Genomic DNA, 23,185 nt, shown 5'->3' on the forward strand with positions numbered 1-23,185 from the left:
TAATGGAGGCCTCGCACAGAATGTTTGTACAGTATACCGTAGTTCCCTTATTTAGGCATTTAAATTCCCTTAGGAACATTATAGGCCATTGATGAAACTCCTCCATACTGTAGTTCCTAGCTTGCCCTCCAGCAATTCTATAAATATTGTATATATATGCAAAACAATCACACTCATGTGAAGTGCGCCCACTGTATTTATATCGGCCATATGACGTCTTACATATCGTCCTTTAGTGCCCTAAACAATCATTTAAGTCCCCAGACTTGGCTGGCAAAGTTTTTTCGTGCTCTAAACAAACATTGTAATATCGTCAAAGTCCATAGACTTGGCTCGCAAATTATTTATGTCATAAGTGCTCCCATCGACTTGGCTGCCATATGCCATTTGACATCTTCAAAAGCCATGCATTGGAGGGGCTAGCGCCACTCAGAAATAACACAAATCACTGATCTACATGCTCACAAAGTGTCATGATGTGACACGTGAGCTTGCAGATCAACTATTTTCACTATTTGTCGTATGATATGCACTATTTAAAAAATGTCTCTAGACACTTTACATATAGTGTAGAGACTTGATATCGTCCCACCCTCCTGAGCAATCAATTTTTGCGACGGTGTGGAAGATAAATGTGCATTCTCAGCATTCTGTGAAAGGTCTCTATTGCCCTCTAATGTCAAAGTACCATTACCATTGTACCTGAACTCACACTGACCTCCTGACCCCAATGACAAAAAGGCACATCTGTTCAGTAATCAATGGACCCTTTTCCACACCAAGTGATAGGGTAAGCATAGCTACATGTAATAGGCTACAATTCATAGTGGGTATTTGATTTTGATGTACCAGTTGGCAAACAATTGACAGTTGTCAATAGACAATACTATTGTTGCTTGCTCTTTGACAACCTTAAATCAAATTATCTTATAAATTGAATTAGCTACAGCTGTCTTTACCCTTCGATGACAAGACATGTCACGTGGACATGTGGAAAGGCTCCTCAGTAGTCTAAAACATTTTGAAATATATACAGTATAACAGGGTAAAGGCAAAATGTTGTAAGATGGCCTGCATTGTAATGTACATAGCAGGATTCTTCTACGCTAACGATGCAACTATCAGAAGTCAGAAATTATATTAAAACATAAATTTTGCTTTATTTCAGATAGGTCACTATTATACAGACAAGAAACCAAGGGCAGAGAGAGAGGGGAGAATCATGCATGACAGAGACAGGGGTCGGAGTCGAACCCGGGTCTTCACACTCACACAGTCGGCATGCAGTATGTCCTGTGTAGTGTACACTAACTGGCTGAGCCACCAGCCACCCAGGCCATAAGTCAGTGAGAGATATCAGCCAGCTTATCAACACAGCCTAGTAAAAGCCCATTAAATATTCACTACCTTAGCTGCAACATGAGCCTTTACCACAGTTCACCATCTTTACAAAATAAATTAGGCCAATTTGAATTGACATTGTAGAGATGCGAATTAATTTGATTACGTTATTTTTCACAGGACGGCAGGAATGATGAGATGCACAAACGTGCACAAAAAATGCGAGTGTTATATATATAATTCTAATAGTATAGTACACGCCTTACAGGATTTTACTGTAGACTCAGGTGAGAAGGCTCTGATCTTAGTGTATGCCACTAGTGGCATACACGTGTGTTGCATGTGTTAAAACAGAATTGTGACGTGTGTGAGAGCATTTTCGCTTCTTGGGTGAGTTCAGTGGAGTTGGGCTCATCTCTACAGTGTGTTCCCTATGTTGCTCTCGTTGTGTGTAGGCCTAGGCTAGATGTCATTGCTTAGCCAATGTTGTGTGTTATGTGTGTGCGTGCACTCGTTTTGGTTCACTCAACGAGGCACACATGCCGACAGGCTGCTCGCCATCCGAGTTGGCAAGCCGTGGTGGAGTCATCAAATGCCTTGCTTTAGACTAGAGCACTGTGATGCTAGTTATTATCTACTAGGGAGGAAAGGGGTTTTGCTCGCTTACTTTAACAGCATAGATTAGTCGTTTGTCTGCCTGCTAGGTGGTAGGAATGTGTGTCATTTTGAAGCATGGATAGAGCTGTCCGAGTAGATACAGTACCTATTGGATGCATGTCAGTGTTTCTTTGAAATTGTATCATTGTGTATCATTGATTTAGCTTTTCCTCGGAACAAGTGTCGGAACAATTTTGTTTAAATAAATCTTATTTGTATGTTGAATTGTTCGAAACACTTTGATATACTTGCTAATTGCTATACTGTATGTCTGTGGATTCAAATTAATTTCAGTTTTCCCTTTTGGAGGTGAACCTCCGCTTTCCTGCAGAGGAAACAGTCTACTGCGGAGAATGTTATGTTAATATTGGAGTGATGCAGAGGGTAAAACCAGGGTGTCATTTGAGGGCATGTTATTCATGGTAACCTTGTCGTGAACCCTGCTTATTAGCACCTCTGTATGCTCCTCCTCAGGCAGAGTTGCGTTGTGTACGTTTCGCCCTTTGCCGTGTTGAACAATAATACAATATGTCTGGCTCTGGCTCTGTGTCCACGATGCTAACCCTTGCCTGCTAACGGAGTAGCACCTTCTCCACCCAACAAGGAACAGGAAGTGAAAATCTACTGTAGGTTTGGGTCTGTGCTGGTTTTTTCCTGCTTCATCTGCCCCTTCTTTCTTCTCTCTTTTCCCCTTTCCCTCCCTCCTTCTCTCTGTCCTGACCTGTTGTCTTTTCCCTCTGTGTGCACGACGGCTGCTTTCTTTCTTTCTTTCTTTCTTTCTTTCTTTCTTTCTTTTCTTTCTTTTCTTTTCTTTCTTTCTTTCTTTTCTTTCTTTCTTTCTTTCTTTTCATCTTTCTTTCTTTCTTAATTTCTTTCTTTCCCTTTCTTCCTTCCTTCGCTTCCATCTCTTCTTCTCTCCTTCCTTCCCTTCTGTCCTGTCTTGTCCTTTACCCTGTTCTGTCCTTCACACGGTGCATCTTTAGCCTTTGAAAGCACCCTGTGCACTCCCCAACCGGCTGAGTACAGCAAGACCTCCTCCACGCCTGTGTCGCCGTCCAACCCCAGCTACCCGATCCCTGGCACGCCCTCTCCTTCCTCCTCCACGCCCCCGACACCGCCTCTCAGACACTCCGCCTCACGATTCGCCACTTCGCTCGGCTCCGCCTTCCACCCCGTCCTGCCCCAGTACGCCACCGTCCCACGCAGACAGCCAGCCCTGCCTCAGGCTCCCGCCCCGGCCCCCACGCCTCCGTCAAAGTCTGTGGTGTGGTCGGCGTGCAACTTCACCCCCCTACCGCCCTCGCCACCCGTCATGATCAGCAGCCCCCCAGGCAAGGCCGCCGGCCCCCGGCCTCTCATCCCCCTCCCGGCCCCCTCCCCGCTCACCCAGAAGCCCCCCTCGCCCTCCCACAACGGCCCGCCCATGTTCCCCGCCCCGTCTCCAGTCACCATCCCGCACGGCCACACCCCTTTCGGCGTCACCTGCCCCACCCCGCCGCCCCCGCCCACCCCGCCTCCTCTGCCCTACTCCATGGCGCCCTTCCCTCCCTCCTCCTACGTCTCGTCTCCCCCCTCCTCATCCCAGGCTCCTGGTGTGCCCTCTCCCTCCACAGCGTCCCCTGCTGACACCGCCTCGGCGGAGCACCTCTCTCTTCCCCTGGGCCTGGGAGAGCCAGAGACAACGACAGGCCCAGAGACCCCCTCACCTCACGGGGGCTTCTCCTCCTCTCAGCCCCAGGGTAAGGCTTCGTTCTCCAGACCGCTGTCTACGCTTCTCTCTGTGGTCCTTCAGCTCCTCTCTGCTCTTCTCTTTTCTCTCCTCCCGTCTTCTCTCGCTCTCTGCCTCCTATCGCCCTTCCTCTCTGTCTCCTTTTCTTTCTCTCTCTCTCTCTTTCTCCCTACAGTCTTTTCTTTCGCACTAACTTTCTCTACTGACTCGACTCACCAACTAACACGGGGCCTAGAAAGCAGGTTTGGGTGCGTTTTCATACTACTGATAGAGTAGAATCCCAATAGAAGGCGAAGTCACCCACAGAGGCTCCGACCTCAGAACCTCAGGACTATTTTGCTTTCCTTCTCTTGACTAAATCATGGATCTGGCCTTTTATAAAGCTGACTCTGAATCTGATTTCTCTTAGGTGACTTTGCCTACTCAGCTGGTTTGGGCACAACTCTCTGCATCAAATTCAGCTCCTGTCATGTCTGTGTTGGCTTGTATGGCATCTGTTGTTCTTACATATCAATAGCTAGGTGTGCCATGGCCTAGAATCGTGCCAGTGGTCTTCCAGTTGCTTCCATGTGTTGGTCAAGCCCATCTAACTTCTGCGACAGACCATGTCCATGTGCTTGATCATTATGTCTGACGGCTTTTAGTTGTTTTTTTGTCTGTCAGCATGGCATGTCTTCAATGTTTACTCACCTTTGTAAGGATGTGCTTGTTGACCTGCTATAGTAGCACAGTACTTCACTGTCATTTTACACATTTGATTTATTTTAAACCACCCACCTCCAATCCACCTTAAGGTGCAACATTAATTTTGCTGTGCAGTTCCTCACTGTAATCTTTCTCTGATTACGCCATCGCCTCTCACTGATTTATTCCTCTTTTGGTGAGTTGACAATCAAACCTGAAGTCTACAGTATTCATTCCCACAGTGTTGCTCTTTGTCTGCCCCTAACTCGTGACCTTTTCTGGTTTGTAGAGAAATACACTAAACTCTGAAGTCTTGCTGTTTAATTCACCCTTAGTTGTCGGCCCCATTGAACACAGCAATACATACATTTTGCTTCCAACTTACACCTTCTATCAATTCTATTTCAAAATGTTATAAGCTGCTCTTTTAGGAAGTACAGTGTCTAAACGTGGTGATCTGTGATGTTATATTGATGACTGTTTTTACAAAATGCTTATATGTGCAGTCGATGTGAATAGCACCGTTTTGTGCCTGACTTCCAATAAGCATAATTTATATAGCCTAAAGAAAGAAGAAAATCTGCTCTTTTAGAAAAGCAAATGTACCGGTAGTCTATTATTTTATGCACCAGCGTTCCACTGGCCTTTAGCCCTTACCCCTTCGCTACTTATTAGTAGCTAGAGGGGGGTGTCCTAATGACCTTTGACCTCTGGTTTCATCACACTGATTGGTTGGACGGGATACAGCGGACCGGGCTTTCATTAATCACATTCCACCATTGAGTAACGTGATTGATTATAAATTAGGTCTATGAGAAGCTGCCATTGACCAAATTTCTACTCAATGAACAACATTATTGATTATGCTATTAGGTCTATGAGAAGCTAGAGCAAGCCAGTTAAGAGATGATAATTTATATAATGTTGAAGATGATATCAACTGAACATAATAATTGATCCAATAGTGTCATTCCAGGAGATTGTGATAATGAAGATAGATTTGTATAAATGGATTAACTATTTAAATAATAATAATGATAATATACAGTATAAACAACGGCCAAAGTTCCTGTGTTGATTGTCATTGCTCATTATGTATGCGTGTCCATGCCCTGAAGTTTTGTTGTGCGTGCGTGCGTGTGTGCGTCTGTCTGCCGTTCACTTACTCACTGCTTCTCTGTTGGTACTCTGTTTCCATTACGTCTGATGGAATGAATACATTCCAACAACCAGGTCACTGCTACTACTCACTAATACTGCATGTTGGATGAGAAAACTATCTTTGGATTGACGTGGCATGCTTTCATACATGTACATGAGTGTTCCATGTGTGTTATTTTCGATATTAATGTTTCATCAGAATTATAGAGCACTTATTTTAACAAGAATCATAACCTAAGCCCCTTTTTAATGGGGGTGTGATTTTGTTTTAGTGGATGTTGTTGAAATAAGTGTCAAACAGCTCTATATTCATTTAGTAATCATTGCTATAGACTGTTTGTTCGATAATGGGGTCGGATCTCCACATCTCTCAAGCTCTTAAATAAATAAATACATTTTGATCCAAACGGGGGAGGGTGCCTAACAGAATTAGTGAAATTGGACATGATGAAAGGAAAAATGAGAAGACAACATTTTAACTGGAACACTAGAAACTGTGACATATGTTCTCGACTCTCTCCTGGGAGAACCCCTGCTAATGAACAAACACTTTCTCCTGGGAGATCCCCTGCTAATGAACAAACACTCAGCATCAGAATATAGAGCTTTAACTTACAAAATACTGTTAGTTTCAACCTAAACATTTCCATACCTTTAATGCAACATGAAACTTGACACTGCTATGGAGGCACTCCTTTTGATTGGCAATAATGGTCAATGTAAGAATACTGCATTGGAACATATAGGTTATTTATGTAAATAAAACACTATTGAAATGTGTAGGTAGAATTATGTAGGCATGCGTTTGTTTATTTATTTATTTATTAGTATTTAGGCAAGTCATATGATAAAATATTTTAATAAATGAAATGAAGCCCTGAAAGGTCATGACAGTCTTCAACTAATTTGCTTATTCTCCTCCCCCCCCCCCCCCCCTCTCTCTCCCTCCTTAAACCCCTCAGCGCCAACAGACTCGGTGCAGACGCTGGGGCTGACCCCCCCCACCCCTCCCCCGCCGCCCCCTCTGCCACCCTGCTCCACTGTGACCTCCGCGGCAGACGCACCGTGCGCACCGGCTACTCCCCCGACCCCCAGCACCCCGACAGGCCACCCCCCACCTCCTCCCGCTCCCCCGCTGCCTCCCACGCTGTCCCCCGCTGGTGTCCCGGCCCCCCCTCCTCCCCCCGGGCCCCCGCCACCTCCTGGAGTTCCTCCCGCGCCCCCGGCCCCTCCTCTTCCTGCCGGACTCTTCGCTCCGATGGAGGACCGCCCAGGTGCCGGCCTAGCCGCCGCCCTGGCTGGAGCCAAGCTGCGTAAAGTGCCACGGGTGAGCGATTTGATTGGCTGCATGGTTGATTGATTGATGGTAGTAGACATGCTGGTACATAAAGTTTGAACATAATGAGATAATGTTCATTCAGTGACTTCTGTCTATGCTTACACATTGACACAAACTACTAAATCTACTAAGTACTAACACACCCATTATTTTATTTTTTATTAGCTGCAGCCATGCTGTTTACTAGCCTGTTATGTTTTTAACCTGAACTGGAAAACCAACTACAAAACCAGCCTATAGGCTTTCATGGCCCTTAAAGGCAAGGATAAGGCGGCGTATTACACCAATGAGTTTATGTGACTACAAACTCCCGGATGCAGACCATGTCGAGATTTGGAAATTGGGATTAGGATCCACAACCTTATAATTAATATGGTAACTTTTTAATCGGTGCATAATCTCACTTGAAGTCATTGTAATAACGTGTTTGTAATCAATCAACAGCATCAAGCAACAATCAGTGAAAATGCAGATTTTGGCTGTAACGCTAGAAAGTGCAACGTAAGGGGTGCCGATAGCAAGTGGTTAAGGAGCGTACCACATTGGCTCTGACAATGTGTCCCTGGTTCGATTACAGAGCCCGGACGAACCCCATCACTCCCTGGCTCTCTCCCTCATCATGTTTCCTGCCTCTCTAGTTTACACTGTGAAACTATCAATAAAGAAAAGAGAGGCCATTTTTGTTCTGTCCTACTCAACCCATTTTGGGGCGGGAACCCCTTTTTGTTGTTTCAAGCATTCTGTTATACTTTAGCTATTGAACAATAGCAGATCTACAAGCTCATAGCGCGCCACCGAGTGGCGCGCTACGAGCTTGTAGGTCTGCTATTTTTGAAATATCGTAAAAGTGCGGCACAAATCTTTGAATAGGTGTATATTCTTTCAGAGCGAACGCTTTTTTTATTTCGACGTCATGCCTAAATGGGTTAAACATCAAATATGACTGGGGAACTGTGTGTGTGTGTGCACAGGGTGATGATGCTGCAGCAGCTCTGGCAGCAGCCATGACAGGAGGGGCCAAAGAGGCCCGGGGCAACGGCCCTCCATCCGTAGGAGGGGGTTTGATGGAGGAGATGAGCGCCCTACTGGCCAGAAGGTACAACTACACCATGTATTGTAACGTTTGTCATGTTTTTTTCTTCATCCAGAGATCTGCAGACAGACGTATTATGTCAACCTGTTGCCAGATATTTGATCACAGCCTTAAAACGTGCTTCTTCATGTATTCCAAAAGAATCCTCCTGCTTTCAATGGTACCAAAAAATAGATGACTTAGATGTACGGCGGAGACCTTGTCCAAAACGTTTTAAAACATGAAACTAGCCGATTTACAAGCTCGCTTGCTATTTTCACTCCTTTTGTGTGACACGTGACATACAAGGTTTCTGCCTGACAGCAACAATGATGGAAGTGACAGGTCTCATCTAACACAATGTGACATGGCTGGTGCTGTCAAAACAAGTACATATCATCCCCCTCCTCAGTTTGACTAAATATTAGCTGTTTTTTATTTTTATATTTATTTGGTGACACCCTATGAAAATTAAACCAATCTCTTTCTGTCACATTTCGTTAGCTTGTGTGTACCAACTTACGACTGACCATAATCCATGTATTATTAGTTGTTTCATCCTTTTACTGTTCCCTTACACAGTTTTGCATTATGTGGTTTTGCAGGAGAAGAATTGCTGATAAGGGCTCGTCGCCTGAACCCGAACAGAGATCAGTGAGTATCAAGAGCAAACGGGTCTCTCGTACTGTATCTACATCTGCTTTGTATCTAGTTGTGGAATTCCTTCACCATCCCCTCGCTCGTCAATCACTCAACAGTCCAGCTGTGTGCGCGCGCGCCGCGCAATATAGTCTTTATTTATGATTTCCCTGGTTTGGTTTGCATATTGTACAGTATGTACAGTATTTTATTCCTGTCTAGAACTATATGTTAAATATGTTATATATTTTGTAAACATGTTTCCTGAGTGTCCTGCGCTGTGTTAAAAGAAGATAAATGTGATAAAGGTGATTCACAGGATGATTTATCTATAAACAATGACCACCTAGCCATACATTATCCCACATAACACACATACATAAATTAATAAATTGACCCAAAAGTGACAACAAAACGAAGTATTTCCTTGCTTACGGTAATGAAAGTATTCCAAGTTGGCCGAGTCGCCTCAGAAACAAGGAAGTGAGTGTTGATCAAATGGAATCCATTTTCGAGTACTGCATCATCTATTTCTCGCTTCTTGCTAAATGGCATTGTGTAAAATCCAAGCAGCGCAGCAGGTGCTCTGAGCCTTTGATTAGGCAGCGGAGCGGAGGTTATAAAGCGGAGCGGTCTGTTATCAAGAAATAACACACCGCTGAATTCAGCGATTGACCAATCAGTATCAAGCATTCAATCAAGCCGCGTAAAAGGAAAAAAGATCAACTGCTATAATAGTAATATATTTTTCAATACCGTACACTTCTACTAACCTGACGCTGCCAGATCCAAAAAGCTTGCTACACAAATTTGTTTCACAGCTTATTGGGATCTGGGATCGCGGAAGCAAATTCGATGACGGGGCTGTTCCTTTTTTTCAAGATACTTGGTAGATGATTGGATGGGACCGTCTGTCTATCACCGTGTGGGCGTGCAAACACAACCAATCATATTGACGTGTCTATATACCGTCATGCACATCCGCTTTTGCACATATCCCGCCTTTAGCTCACGCTGATTGGTTCGGTACGAAGCAGATCTGACTCAGCTCAACTCCATCAGAGATCCCAGATGAGTGTTGTGTTGGGGAATATGTTTCCCCAATACCGCCCTCATCTGGCAGCGTCAGGTTACACTTCTACTGCACCACAACACAAACATTATGCTTTTTTTTTTTACTACACTACAATTATTTGGCAGCTTTACTTCTTGCACCACTGCTATCTTGCTTCCTTAAAGCTCTTTTCAGTATTTCGTCTGATTTGTAAATGGTAAATGGTGCATTTATATAGCGCCTTTATCCAAGGCGCTTTACATAGATTGTGCATTACATTCACCCATTCATACACCGATGGCAGCGGAAACCATGCAAGGCACCAACTAGCACATCGGGAGCAATTAGGATTTCAGTGTCTTGCTCAAGGACACTTCGACAGTAACTCTGGGGGAGCCCGGGTTTGAACTGGCAACCTTGCGGTTCCCATCCAGGCACTCTACCCCTGAGCCACCGCCGCCCCTGATTTGTGGTACAACCCAACTCACTGCGCCTCTGAACTCGGACCTATAATTTGAACCACATCTGTCTCTGTCCAATAGGAGGATGGCGATGTAAACACAACTCCTAAAGTGTCAGCCTGTAGCACACCAGGTGAGTGAGACAGTTTGAATTTTAGACACAGAGAGGGAAGGATAACACGTACATCAGCACAATTCTCTAACATCATTTTCACCACTAGAATTTAGCATTGCTTAAATCACATTTCACATGATGTTTATATGCGTTTGCAAGACATTTCTATGTGTATATGTTAAAATGAGTGTATGACTCCTGTTGCTGCTTTATCATTATGCTGACAAATTGAGCAGCTACACTTTTTCTGATACATTTTATTATTATATTTCTTCTCTTCAGACATGCCCAGAAAGCCATGGGAAAGGACTAACACGATGAATGGCAGCAAATCCCCTGTTATCGGAAGGTACAGTCGCTCTCTGCTTCTCCTCTGACCAATCAAAATAATGACTCTTGAACACAATAGGCTTTCCTTTGTCACCACAAATTAAGTCACTTTTAATCGTATTATTATTTAATCGTATTATTTTCTTATTATTTGAAATCCATTCTCATATTGTTGCTGTCGGGCAGAAACCTCTTATCTCCGTATTTTAACTTGGTATATGTTTTTCCCCCAGAAATGAATACCCTACTTTGTCATATTACAGTGGCACACAAAAGTAATAAAAAATAGCCAATCTTATTATATTATTTTATAAGAATCCTGAAAAGTTACAGTTTTGGACTTGTGAGGTTTCCACTCAACAGCAAAGATATTGTGTTCATTGCCTAGCCAGTTTTCCACCACAGTGTGCTGAAGCATTGTCACTGGCTATAGCTTTAGCATGTTGCACTGCTACTTTAGGGGCCGTTCAGTGCTGGCTAACATGATTAAAGCTTAGCTACATGTCTGCTTCTCACAAGGGCTGACCCCTTTTTATTCACCATCAGCAAGTTGTCTGGGAATGGCGTACTGTACCTTGATATTTTCTTTCTTCACCCGAGTTGTCACATGAGTTGTCAATTTCTAAAAATAAGGGCCGATTCATACTCCTATTTTACCGCTGTTTCGGCGCTGTGGTGCCGAAATTATTTCGGCTCGTCAGAAATTTTCAGTAGCACTGAAGAGATGACTTTAGGACGTACCCGCCCCCCCGAACCTCAAATGACGTCACATTGTAGGCTCTACAGCGCCGAACCGACTTTTATTCAGCTCTAAAATAGGAGTATGAATCGGCCCTCAGAGTGCATCGTTTTTTTAGGGGAGCTGAATTGCAATGTAATGAATGGTCACAAAAGTCTAACTCTTCTTCATAATATTACAAAGTCCTAGATCAGGGTCAAGATCTTATGGTATCCTCTATATCAGGGGTGCCCACACTTTTTTTTAACTTGAGAGCTACTTTCAAAATGACCAGCTAAACAAGATCTACCCACCAAAAAAACCTAGAAAAGAGGGGGGGGGGGGGGGGGGGGGAATGGCTAAGAAACTTGATGGGGAGTCTACACCAAATGCCTCTGCCGAAAACAGCATGTCTACAAGCTCACAATGTGTACCTACGTGACCCGCTTGTAGATCTGTCATTTTCCAACGTTCAACCCCAGCATAGGGACGCTAGGGTCCATGTGGTTAACTCCCAAACCTGTCTTTATCAAAAGGCATTAGCCCCAGAACCCCACAGAAGGGACTTTTACCGGTAACTAGTTACAATGATCTAGGTCTGGTTGGGATTCGTCACAGCCTATTGTTTAACCCATTTTGGGCGGGAACCCCTTTTGATGTTTTAACTAAGCATTGTTATACTTTAGCTATTGAAAAATAGTAGATATACAAACTCATAGCGCGCCACTCGGTGAACTTGTAGGTCTGCTATTTTTGAAAATTCGTAAAAATGCGGCACAAATCTTTGAATATATATTCTTTCAGAGCGAAGGTTTTTTTTATTTCGACGTCAGGCCTAAATGGGTTGAGGCAGAAATGCCAAATTCGATTTTTTTTTAATTTTATTTATTTTAATCAAAGTATCCAAAGTGAATCCAGTATATATCTCTGCTGCTCACACAGACGAGAGTCTCCATGGAGAAATCCCATTGGGGCAGATTCCTGCAACAGGTAGTGAGAAGGAGCCCGGACACTTTTGATAAATACCCTACTTATGAGAAACAAACAACCAAACAAAGAAACGGCTCCTTTTTGTATCTGAGTTTGCAGTGCTAGAAGTGTCTTGATGGCGTTTGGGGGACTTTTGAATGAAACCTATGCAATGACTCTGTCTTGTCCTCGTGCGTGTTCTTTTCCCTACTGAAAGTCATTTCAGTCTGTGTGGAGTTTGCATGTTTCCCCCGTGTTCATGCACCACTTTTCTCCCACATCAAAAACAACATACATGTTCAAAACAACATGCATGTTAGGGACTTAAAGGGCCACTTCACTTCCTTAGATCTTATATTTACTATGAAAATGTGCATTTCCCGTCCGTTGGTTCGTCAGTATATATGGTCATGCCGTGACATCACGTGACATCACGTGACATCTCCATATATGGGCATATATGTAGTCGCAACGTAGACGACATCACCAGGGGCCCTTCCCCATATATGGGAATGTCAATATATGGCCATATATCATGCCTCCATGTACAGTATGGTCACGCCTCGTAACATCACGACTCCATATGGTCACGCCTCGTGAGTCATGTTTCCACGTGACATCATGGAGACCCTTAGATCTTCATACATGGTTGTCAGTACATCACGCCTCATGATATCAAACGCTCCATTTGTCATTCTGACATTATCAAACCCGAAAATTAAAGGGTCGGGCACTCAAGACACCTGTACACTCGAGACACTGCCCCCGCTGCCACCCTTAGATCTCCAGATATGGAACTGACCTGTTCTGATATTCCATATGTTGATCTGACCTCATCAAACCCTGTACACTCAAGACATGCTCCATATATGGCCAGTACATAATTCATTCCATATGTTGATCTGACCCCCCATGCCAAAGCACCAGCTCTCGCCCAGCAGTCTGCCGTCACCCAGGCGGATGTGTGAACACGACCTTCGCCCTTTAGGGCGTCTTACTGGTTTTAATGATGTTTCAGAGACAAACACTTTCCTGGGGGGTTTTATGTATGTGTATGTATACGTGATTTTAGTTATTTTAGTATTTCAAAGTGCCAGTGATGTCATGGACACTGGACTCACTTCCTTCCTGGACTACATGTTGTCTCAGTAAGACAGCCCTCTCCCTCTCCACAAGGTGGGGTGAGTGCAGCAAAGCATTATGGTCATTGTAGTAAATCCAGCAGTTAGAGACCAGTGACGACATTGAAATACTAAAAATATCTAAAAACACAAACTACCCACATAACCCCCCCAGAAAAGTGTTTCTTGTCTCCAAACATCATCAAAATAAGATCTGGTTGCAAAGGGTGAAGTGGCCCTTTAAGACATACAGTACTCCTACTGGTTTGTTAGAGCTGGAGCTGGTCCTCAGGCACCAGAATGGCTGCCCAAAGCTGTCCATTTTTCATGCCTAAAAATGTATGCTCCATTTGGGACAATATATACCATAGATATGGATTTTTTTTTTACAGGATTTGTATTATAGATACACATTTTCTTTCTCTACAGCCCTTCCCAAGGCATTCTAGTCAAGTCTAGTGTTTGAAAACGGGGAATTCCTTCCATTTGCGTCACATTGGCTGACCCAGCCGCAGCACACACACACACACACACACACACACACACACACACACACACACACACACGAGAAAACCCCGCCCAGTACAGTCTTGGCTTGGTATTATCATTTCAGTGCCAACACAGACCCATCAGGCCCTCACAGATAAGGCCCCTAGTGTGTGTGTGTGTGTGTGTGTGTGTGTGTGTGTGTGTGTGTGTGTGTGTGTGTGTGTGTGTGTGTGTGTGTGTGTGTGTGTGTGTGTGTGTGTGTGTGTGTGTGTGTGTGTGTGTGTGTGTGTGTGTGTGTGTGTGTGTGTGTGTGTGTGTGTGTGTGTGTGTGTGTGTGTGTGTGTGTGTGTGTGTGTGTGTGTGTGTGTGTGTGTGTGTGTGTGTGTGTGTGTGTGTGTGTGTGTGTGTGTGTGTGTGTGTGTGTGTGTGTGTGTGTGTGTGTGTGTGTGTGTGTGTGTGTGTGTGTGTGTGTGTGTGTGTGTGTGTGTGTGTGTGTGTGTGTGTGTGTGTGTGTGTGTGTGTGTGTGTGTGTGTGTGTGTGTGTGTGTGTGTGTGTGTGTGTGTGTGTGTGTGTGTGTGTGTGTGTGTGTGTGTGTGTGTGTGTGTGTGTGTGTGTGTGTGTGTGTGTGTGTGTGTGTGTGCGTGCGTGCGTGCGTGCGTGCGTGCGTGCTAGTGAGAGAAAGAAAGAAGTGGGAACAGATGGCCGTACTTGATTTCCTCATTAAAAGAGGCTTTAATATCTGGTCAAGACTACAGACCATAATAACTCACTGTGCTGAATTAGCCTTAACTTTGTAGTCTTTTTCAAACGAGTGACGATGCCATTAACGAGTGTCACTTTGTTTGGGGACTTAATTTTCACATCAGATGGATATTCGTTGTCATGTAGGATCCTGTCACGTTTTGTGCCGTTTGGATAAAGGAGAGAAATATAGATCTATAGTGCACTGGAAGAATAATTGTCAGCAGGATTTTGGACCCCATGACACAGTCTTTATGCTGTTGATTTGCTTCTTGGCAAACCTATAGTACATCAGCTCACAGCTGCCAACTGTGCACGTGCTTGTGTATGCATGTGGTTGCATGCATGACGAAGTGTGCACATTTGATTCCCACAGTCGTGTGTGCTGCATGCTCTAACCATAATCTGTTTCATGAACTGCACATTTGGCAGTCTTGTTGTGTGTGTACACTCTTTTTGTTGCATTAGTTCAACTTCAAAACAGATCTTGAATCAATAGTTGAATTCAGCATTTTGCATCCAGTGTATTGCTGGTCTTTTTGACCACTCAAGATCGATTGTTAGGTTGATCATCTACTGCAGAGGATGCTGATGATATTGCTTTTTAATGTAATGATGTGCTGACAAAATAAGGAAGCTGACACATTATAGCTGCATTAACACATCAATATGTTACTCACCAGGAGTTGTTGCACACTTTGTCCAAATGTGCAAACATTTTCAATGTTTTTGCATTGCTACTGTATTACTTATGAAACCAGGGGTGTGGACCTTGCTAATGAAAATCCATTTATGTGATAAATAAAGTCAAGATAATGTCCACTATAATTATTCCTATAGTTATACTCTTTCTCTCTCAGCAGAGTTCATCTGTTTTGTGTGTCTCTCCTTCAGACCTAAATCCTCTTCCACACCCACCGGGTCCCTAAGTGCCAACGGTGTGCCAACAGAAGCAGTCGACTACGACAGATTGAAACAGGTGAGCGTACCTGATGTATCTCTGTCAAACTACTTGTGTTTCTATCACAGGGACTGCCATATGCAGTAACTTTTATTTAAATCTTATAGGCAACAAGCTACACGCTCACAATACGAGGTGTTGTGGGCTTGTAGATGTGCTATTTTAGGTTAGTGAATAAAATGTATGTAAATACAATATAACTAGCACTGTGAAAATGATCGGGTAGGACTGGTTGGCAATGTCAATAGAGTGTTGGCAATGAAGCAGACAGCACACTTGATTGGACACTTAGATGTGCCGGCATCTTTATTATAGTTTAGACAATTACCTCTCTACATGTGGGCGGCGGTGGCTCAGGGGTAGAGTGGCAGGATGGTAACCGCAAGGTTGCCAGTTCGAACCCGGGCTCCCCCAGAGTCAGTGTCGAAGTGTCCTTGAGCAAGACACTGAATCCCTAATTGCTCCTGATGTGCAGGTTGGTGCCTTGCATGGTTTCCGCCGCCATCGGTGTATGAATGTATGTGTGAATGGGTGAATGTAATGCACAATCTATGCGAAGCGCCTTGGATTAAGGCACTATATAAATGCACCATTTACCATTTATTTACCAATTGCCGCTTGAAATGCTTTGTTTTTTATATGTCATCGTTAAAGCACTCAAAGGAAAGCCATTGCTGCTTTCAGTGAGCATGCGTTCAGGGATATTGAGGGACACGTTCATTTCAAGTGACCGGAGCGAGGGTGTGCCCAATGACTGTGTCCTGCTCTGAGGCAGCTCCTCCCTCTGAGGTGCATGAATGAGACCGCTAGATAAGTAGAGAGACTCTCGGAGCCCTCCTATCTGACAATGCAACAGTTTAGCACTGTAGTTGGAGAGGGGTATTTCAAAATGAGAGGAAATAGAATACAAACTCACATTTTTAACTGCTAATTGTTCTGTTTTTGAACTTTTCCCCCGTCCATGGACATTTATTTCTTTATTTCTGAACATTTCCGAAAATCTATTGAAAAATAGAATAATCTATTAATAAATATAAAATAAAATAAATTGGAGAAAACCGTAAAAAGGCAACCCGTAAAAACAGGTCTGTGTTCCAAAATGGGTTGTGACCCTGTTTGGGAAACATTGCTATACACATCCCATCTGTTTCTCTGTCTTTCTCTGTCCACCACTCTTAAAGGCAGGCTCTTAAAGGCAGGCTTAACTGTAGCACAGGGATTAGCCAAGTCAATGAAGGTTCAACAGACTGGAGCCAAGAAACCCCTGTTACGTATCAGCAAGTCCTAATATTTGAGAGTGGAAAATAGAGCTCTTCTGGTTCGTCTAATCCGAGTTACCCTATTATAGCAGCCTAGGTGAAACTAATTTCAATACAAAATGATATGAATAATGTCTTGTCTTTCAGGACATTTTGGATGAAATGAGGAAGGAACTCTCAAAGCTAAAAGAAGAGCTCATTGATGGTAATTCCTGATCTGCACTTCACACACACACACACACACACACACACACACACACACACATGCGCATGTGTACGCACGCACACATGTACGCGCACACGCACACACATGCGCAATTGAGTCATATGAGTCACTCTTCCTGGTGTCACAGACAGGAAATCCCAGAAGCAGAAGCATTAGTCAAATCCCTTTCAGAAATTGTTCTTTAAACTGAATAGTGAATATATTATAATGTACTCACCAAACACTCATTAATGTACTCACCAAACACCAGCCATACCCATTCAGCCATAGCTGAATGGGTAGAGAGGCCCCCTGGGGTGGGTCAGCCAATGTGACGCAAATGGAAGGAACGCCATACATTTTAAACTGATAGTTCTCTCCTGATTGGATGAAATTTGTATCCCAATCAGAAAATCTATTTTCTATTTACTAAAGAGGCTATCCCTAACCCTGTCACTGAACAAAAGCAGTGATTACTATCACTATCAGTGTCTTTTGAGTTGACACTTTCTATGTTTTTAATGAACAAAAAATGTATACCCCATGAAATTGTACAAAATGATATGCATTGTCTCCATGTCTTTTAGAGTGCACATAGTAACTGTGATGATGTGTGTCTCGCCCTCTTCTCAGCAATCAGAGAGGAGCTGGGCAAGTCCAGCACAGCATAGATAGATGGATCCAACTTCCCCTACAACCAACATCTACATCCATACAGCCCAACCCGGGAGTCAAGTTTACACTTGACGATACAAAGCAAAAACAAAACAAACAACCAGGGGGTGGAGAAGATGACGATGATGACGACAACGATCAATATTAATACTGAGAGAGGACGTCATTTTGAGCGGAGCAGCATTGGTGGAGAGGGAAAGGGTGAGAGTGGGAGGCTTGTAGCTCGGAGAGCTATGATTCACGGAATCCATTTTGTGACGTTTTCCAGTTTCTGCTGCACCCCTACACCGAGGGCATCGCGTTCCTGGAGGACATTGCACGGTCTGAAAGAGAAGCGAATGTCTTTTATGCAAAGGTGGTTTCTTTCTCTTTGAGCTATAATAACAAGCATACAAACACACATAAACAAATAACAATATTGAACTCTTATGACGATACTGTATTAATCCCACACGCAAGAGAACCGAGAAACTTTGTGCGAGGAATCTGAACTCTAAGCACGCACTTGTGATTTCCTACCAGAGGGGTTGTTTTATGAGTGGCATTTTGGAGACAGGAAAATAACTCTCCCCCCACCCCATAATGACATAGGGGTAGCCTGTGTGTGTGTGTGCGTCTGTGCGTGTGTGTGCGTCTGTGCGTGTGTGTATGTGTGTGTGCATGTGTGCGTGCAGGTGTGTGTGCGTGCTTGCATGTGAGTGTATGGGTATATAGAGGCTTGACAGCCTCTGCTGGTTAGGTCCACCACTGCAGGACACTGTAAAGAGTCTTCCTAAAAAAACTATTTTAACCTGAATATGTAAAAAAAAAAAGAGAGAAAGAAAAAAACACTATTTAGAAAAAGATCTATCAATCATTCATGTCTGTTTCAGTGTAGAACTGTGGCCATATCAAGTAGCTCAATAATACATTCTTTAAAACATGATGATCCCTTGTCTCTCCGTCTTTGAAATCATAGTTGTAACAATTCTTTTCCCTCTTTCCCCTTCGGAAATGAGCAATTGTTAGTTCGACCTCTCCTTTCTAATTTTATAATGGTGTGAGGCAGGCTGATGAAATGCAGACAAGGATACCTGCCATGAAGAAGGCGGTCATTTTGTAGCTCTATCTAACCTCCTCTGTTCACAAAAAAGTGCTCAATTGCAAACCGCTGTCATGTTATTTGACAGATATGTAGGCTTTTTGACTTTTATTACTGTATTGCGTTGATTTGAAACAATGTTTTTCTACCCCTTATCTCAGTCATGTCAGTCATATCTTGATATGTTTCTTGCATGTTAGGTTGGTTTCTGTATGATGAGGATTGCAAAGGCTGCCACGACATTTAACCAACTGTCACAAGGTTTATTACAAGCAATAAGTGTAGCATCTATTTTGAGCATCCATCCCCCGGCCCATCCAAAGTTATCATTGTCTTTATTCTTTTGAGCCTTATGAGGGCCCTTCTTACTGTATGAAGAGCTACATTTTCACCTTCTCAGCTTCGCCGTAAATTTTCCATGAAACAAAAAAGCTGAACACCAAACGGTCCCTTTCCTTTTTTTTTCTCACAACCACGCTACAAGATAGAACTGCATTGTTTACACCACTTCCAATCCACGGTACTCTGTTATTTTTTCTTTCTATGTAATTAAAGATACTGTATCTTTATCCACATTGCAGATTAAATGTATTTGAATTTGTTTTCTTTAGTTCTTTATTTTATTTTATTTTATTGCATTTAATTTGTAAAGCTGTTGAAAGGGATCACAAGGGATAACCCAAGTGAGGGGTGGGGGTTCATGTGGAAGTGACTGTGCCATTTCTCTTTCACCAGTGCTTATTAATGATGTGCTTTGTTTAATCTTTTATTCTATGCCTTCTTTTCCTGATGCCATTCAACTCCTTAACATGACCGAATCCTATACTTTCAGTACAAGTTTGGGAAATATCACTTTATAGGACAAAAAAGTGCTTTCATGTCCACATTTGGTTTCTTGCTGTGTTTAGTTTTTTGTTTTGTTATTCTTCATTCAAAGCTTGAAGTACAATCAACTTGAGAGGATACGTTAGAAGGTGAGAGACCGATATTACAGAAACTGTAACTATTGCACCAATGTCAAATGTCAAGACGACGTCTGAAGCATAACACATATGGTCGATGTATGATTTAATAACCTGGTGTGTTATTAATGTCCAGTAGAGTTCTTTGGGAGAGACAGCGCCTCGATGGAGTCCAATAACTTTGTATGTGATGGCCACTGTCCTTGGACAAAACACACTAGGCCCTCCCCAAAAATGTGTTGTAACCCTAAGGGTTCCAGGAGGAGGTAATATGATTTCTATTTGTTCTATGATGAAGCATTGTGACTTGATATCCAAGGTGTTTTGTTTTTTTATGGCTTGTTTGTTACAATGCATTCTAACAAGCATCCCATCTGCTTAGGAGATAATTACAGTACTTTTCAATCATGTGTATTAGTGCATTTTTGGCCCATCTTACTTTATATCCATTGACTGAATGCCAAAAAAGGATTAAGCACCCCCGATTCAGGTATTTAAGCACACAGATATAAAACAAAAATGGCCATGTGAGGGTTTTAGAAGAAAGTGAGTGAGGATAGAGTTCACCGGGTAGCCTAACAAGAGCTTTGTCAGTTTGTGGCTTTTTTTGTAGACACGTTAGCATTAGTTACCATTGGGATAGTAGACAATGTCAGGGATGATCTTTGTTAGTTAACCTTACTGTATCTGTCATGCCTTGATTACAGAGGATCCGATCAGAAGTCACATTTTCATTGGCATTCTACTCGTAGCACTCTCCAGTTATGATTTGTAGAGGTTTTTATTCATGTCCAAGCACCCAACCAGCTGAATTTCTCGTCTTCTTGCTCAGGTTAGGGTCACGTTAATATAAAATAAAATGTTGCTTAAGAATGCTAGTCTGTATAACATCCCTCTCAGTTCAAGTTTGAACAGAAGGATGTGAGTTGGACCAGTCTACCATGTTCAGGCCCGGTTCACTCAATTCTGTTTAAAAGGTCCGTTCATATTCTGAATGATGCCTCGAACTGAAAGGCATGAGCGCCGCTCTATAGTGATACCTGTTTACACAGCATTGATTGCACTTTAAGACAAACAAAACCCATACAGAAATGAGAAATCTTAAGATCCTCAAATAATAGTTGCATAATAGCCTCTGAGGCCAATAGTGTGGCTATCGCACCAAAGGAATCAGCTCGGCAGTGTCCTCTTACTAAATATAATCACTCAACTAAGTCGCCTTTCTTTTTCCTTTTCTTTTTGTTCATGTTAAGAGAACAAAGTAAGAATGCTGTCTGTCTCTATTGGCAAATGAAAATGTTTTGATCAAGAGGAGTACATCAGTGTGGTTTCTTCCGTTGTGAATCTACATGGTTTGTGCCTTGTACTGAAGTTAGTTAAAACATGTAAATGATAATTAAGATGAATAATATCTATTGACTGTCATGATCATTGTCACACATGGTTGTTTTGTTTGTTTATTTTATCTTTTATCTTCATCCCAGTCAAGTTAATTTAAAGGGAGAGTTAAGCCTGATTTATACATTGTCAAAAGTAATGTAAATCAGGCATTAATTGACACGGCATGGTTCCTTAACAATATCATTGTGGTGTCAAGTAGGCCTACATTTTTGGTTTCAACAGAAGTTTTGGTGTCTGTAGTGTACAATGATGAGTTTGTATTAGTTTATATATACTGTACAGCTTGATGTACAATCAGCCCCTACAGTCGCAGGATTTGGCTTCTAAAGAAAGGTGTTCTTCACAAATGATTATATTTATGGAACCTGCCTTGTGTGAAAGTCCAATTGAGCCTGACACAATGCTTTTTTTTTTTTTTTTTTCCTCTTGCCATTTATTTGTTACAGAGACTGTTTGTGTTCCGTGGTTTAGGATTCTTGACGCATTTGGAAATCTGGAAATTAATATGTTGTCCTCTGCAGTGGAATCCGCTTAGATGGCTGTCCTATTTCTGATAGAAACTTTTATCTTTGTCAGTACAACCCAGAAATATAACAATCTTTGGAAGTAAACTGAACAAATCTGTGGATTTATGTGAAGATTTCAGGGATGAATTCATCTGAATAGCCCTATGGTTTTCATCTGTGGGTTTCCAGAGTTCTTACTCCTCTTATCATTTGCATTGTACCATACTGTTCTCATGTTAATTAGACTTTTCTTACTTGCTAACATATTGTTTTGTTTGAGCAAATTAAATAAAAATTGCAATACATTATCAGAAGTGATCTTTCTTTTCTTAACATGTTCAAACCAGTTTTTCTGGTTTGACTCATAGGACGTTTTACCGTTTAAGTCCACACAAATTATCCATAATGTATAAATGATGGATAAGGGGTCAGGACAACTAGGCCTTTTCGTGGAGGGGTCAGAATAAATGTTGGACTTAGACTGTTATTCGTCTATAGTAAGATTGAATCAATGCATCAATGAAACAAAGCTTTAGTTTAGTAAAGTAATAGTAAAAACGGATCAACCATGCTGTAAAAGGTTGGCTTCCTCCCCCTAGGGTTTGGCTAATGTTATCTCTGATGTGTTTTTTCTCTAAGAGAAGTTTATGTTCACAAATACTGAAAGTAAGCCAATAACATGTGGATTCTGTCTTGCTCTTGACGATTGAAGTTTCTCTATTAGGAAGAAAAAAAACCTTGAGATGCACCATCTCATTTCCGAGGGGTTCTCTACTGTAGTTTGCTTTTGGCCTCCACTTGCCTCGTCCCCAGAGTGCCCAGCATTTCATCTGTCATTGCACTCGATAAGCTTTAGGCTTATTAACTCATTAACTGTGATTCACTGTGATTCACAGTTAATGAGCTGTGATCAGATCTGTGAATGTGTGTGTGTGGCTGCTTTCCTCCCTGCGTCTCATGTGTATGTTCTATTTAAACTTCACTGAAGTTCAGCTAAGGAGAACAGGAAGAGGCGGGTCCTACTTAAATGGGAGGATACTTTTTTCTTGTCAAAGACTGCTGTGCATCCTGTATGTCTACATGCAATCCAACTCCTCACTACTTTCACATTTGCTAGTGACGCAATCTTCCTAAGAGCACTTTCTAAGCACCTTGGATGACTGATTTTGCAATGACCTTACTCGATGGAGTAACATCTTTGTATAAAAGCTGTGGGGTGGGCAGTGGTGCAAAGGAGAACTTAGAAATAAAAGAGGAAACAGAGGAGACTCAGGAGAGTAGCCTAAGCAGAGAGGTTACTTGTGTGTGTGTGTGTGTGTGTGTGTGTGCACAGTGCTTTTGCTTTACACAACATACAAAAAGCAATTGATGTTTCCTGTTGGCTGGGCATAGAGGCTTTGCTGTGTGCATCTGTAGTTAATTTGAGGTTTTTGGTTCACCTTAATGTTCATAGAGCAGTTGGTTGGTTTAATGCAGGAAGTCAGATTGAAATGTAGGCTACAGGAGGCTTTGAG

The 23,185-nt window shown here is 42.6% G+C and overlaps 1 protein-coding gene across 4 annotated transcripts in view; it reads left to right on the forward strand.

Annotated features, from left to right (window-relative positions):
* enah (ENAH actin regulator) overlaps positions 1-21,979 on the forward strand; it is a 132,031-nt gene extending 110,052 nt beyond the window's left edge. For 3 of the 4 annotated variants that reach the window (XM_080790794.1, XM_080790793.1, XM_080790795.1), the window contains 9 exons: positions 2,982-3,737; positions 6,535-6,899; positions 7,883-8,007; positions 8,589-8,637; positions 10,219-10,270; positions 10,535-10,601; positions 15,516-15,600; positions 16,989-17,046; positions 17,680-21,979. In XM_080790794.1, coding sequence (XP_080646920.1) covers positions 2,982-3,737; positions 6,535-6,899; positions 7,883-8,007; positions 8,589-8,637; positions 10,219-10,270; positions 10,535-10,601; positions 15,516-15,600; positions 16,989-17,046; positions 17,680-17,717 — 1,595 coding nt within the window. In that variant the 3' untranslated portion in view covers positions 17,718-21,979. The remainder of the gene's footprint in view (positions 1-2,981; positions 3,738-6,534; positions 6,900-7,882; positions 8,008-8,588; positions 8,638-10,218; positions 10,271-10,534; positions 10,602-15,515; positions 15,601-16,988; positions 17,047-17,679) is intronic. The other variant, XM_080790796.1, reaches the window with a different exon arrangement.
* The last annotated feature ends 1,206 nt before the right edge of the window (positions 21,980-23,185 follow it).

The sequence above is a fragment of the Protomyctophum bolini genome (assembly GCF_963924005.1).
Source record: "Protomyctophum bolini genome assembly, chromosome: 19".
NCBI lineage: Eukaryota > Metazoa > Chordata > Actinopteri > Myctophiformes > Myctophidae > Protomyctophum > Protomyctophum bolini.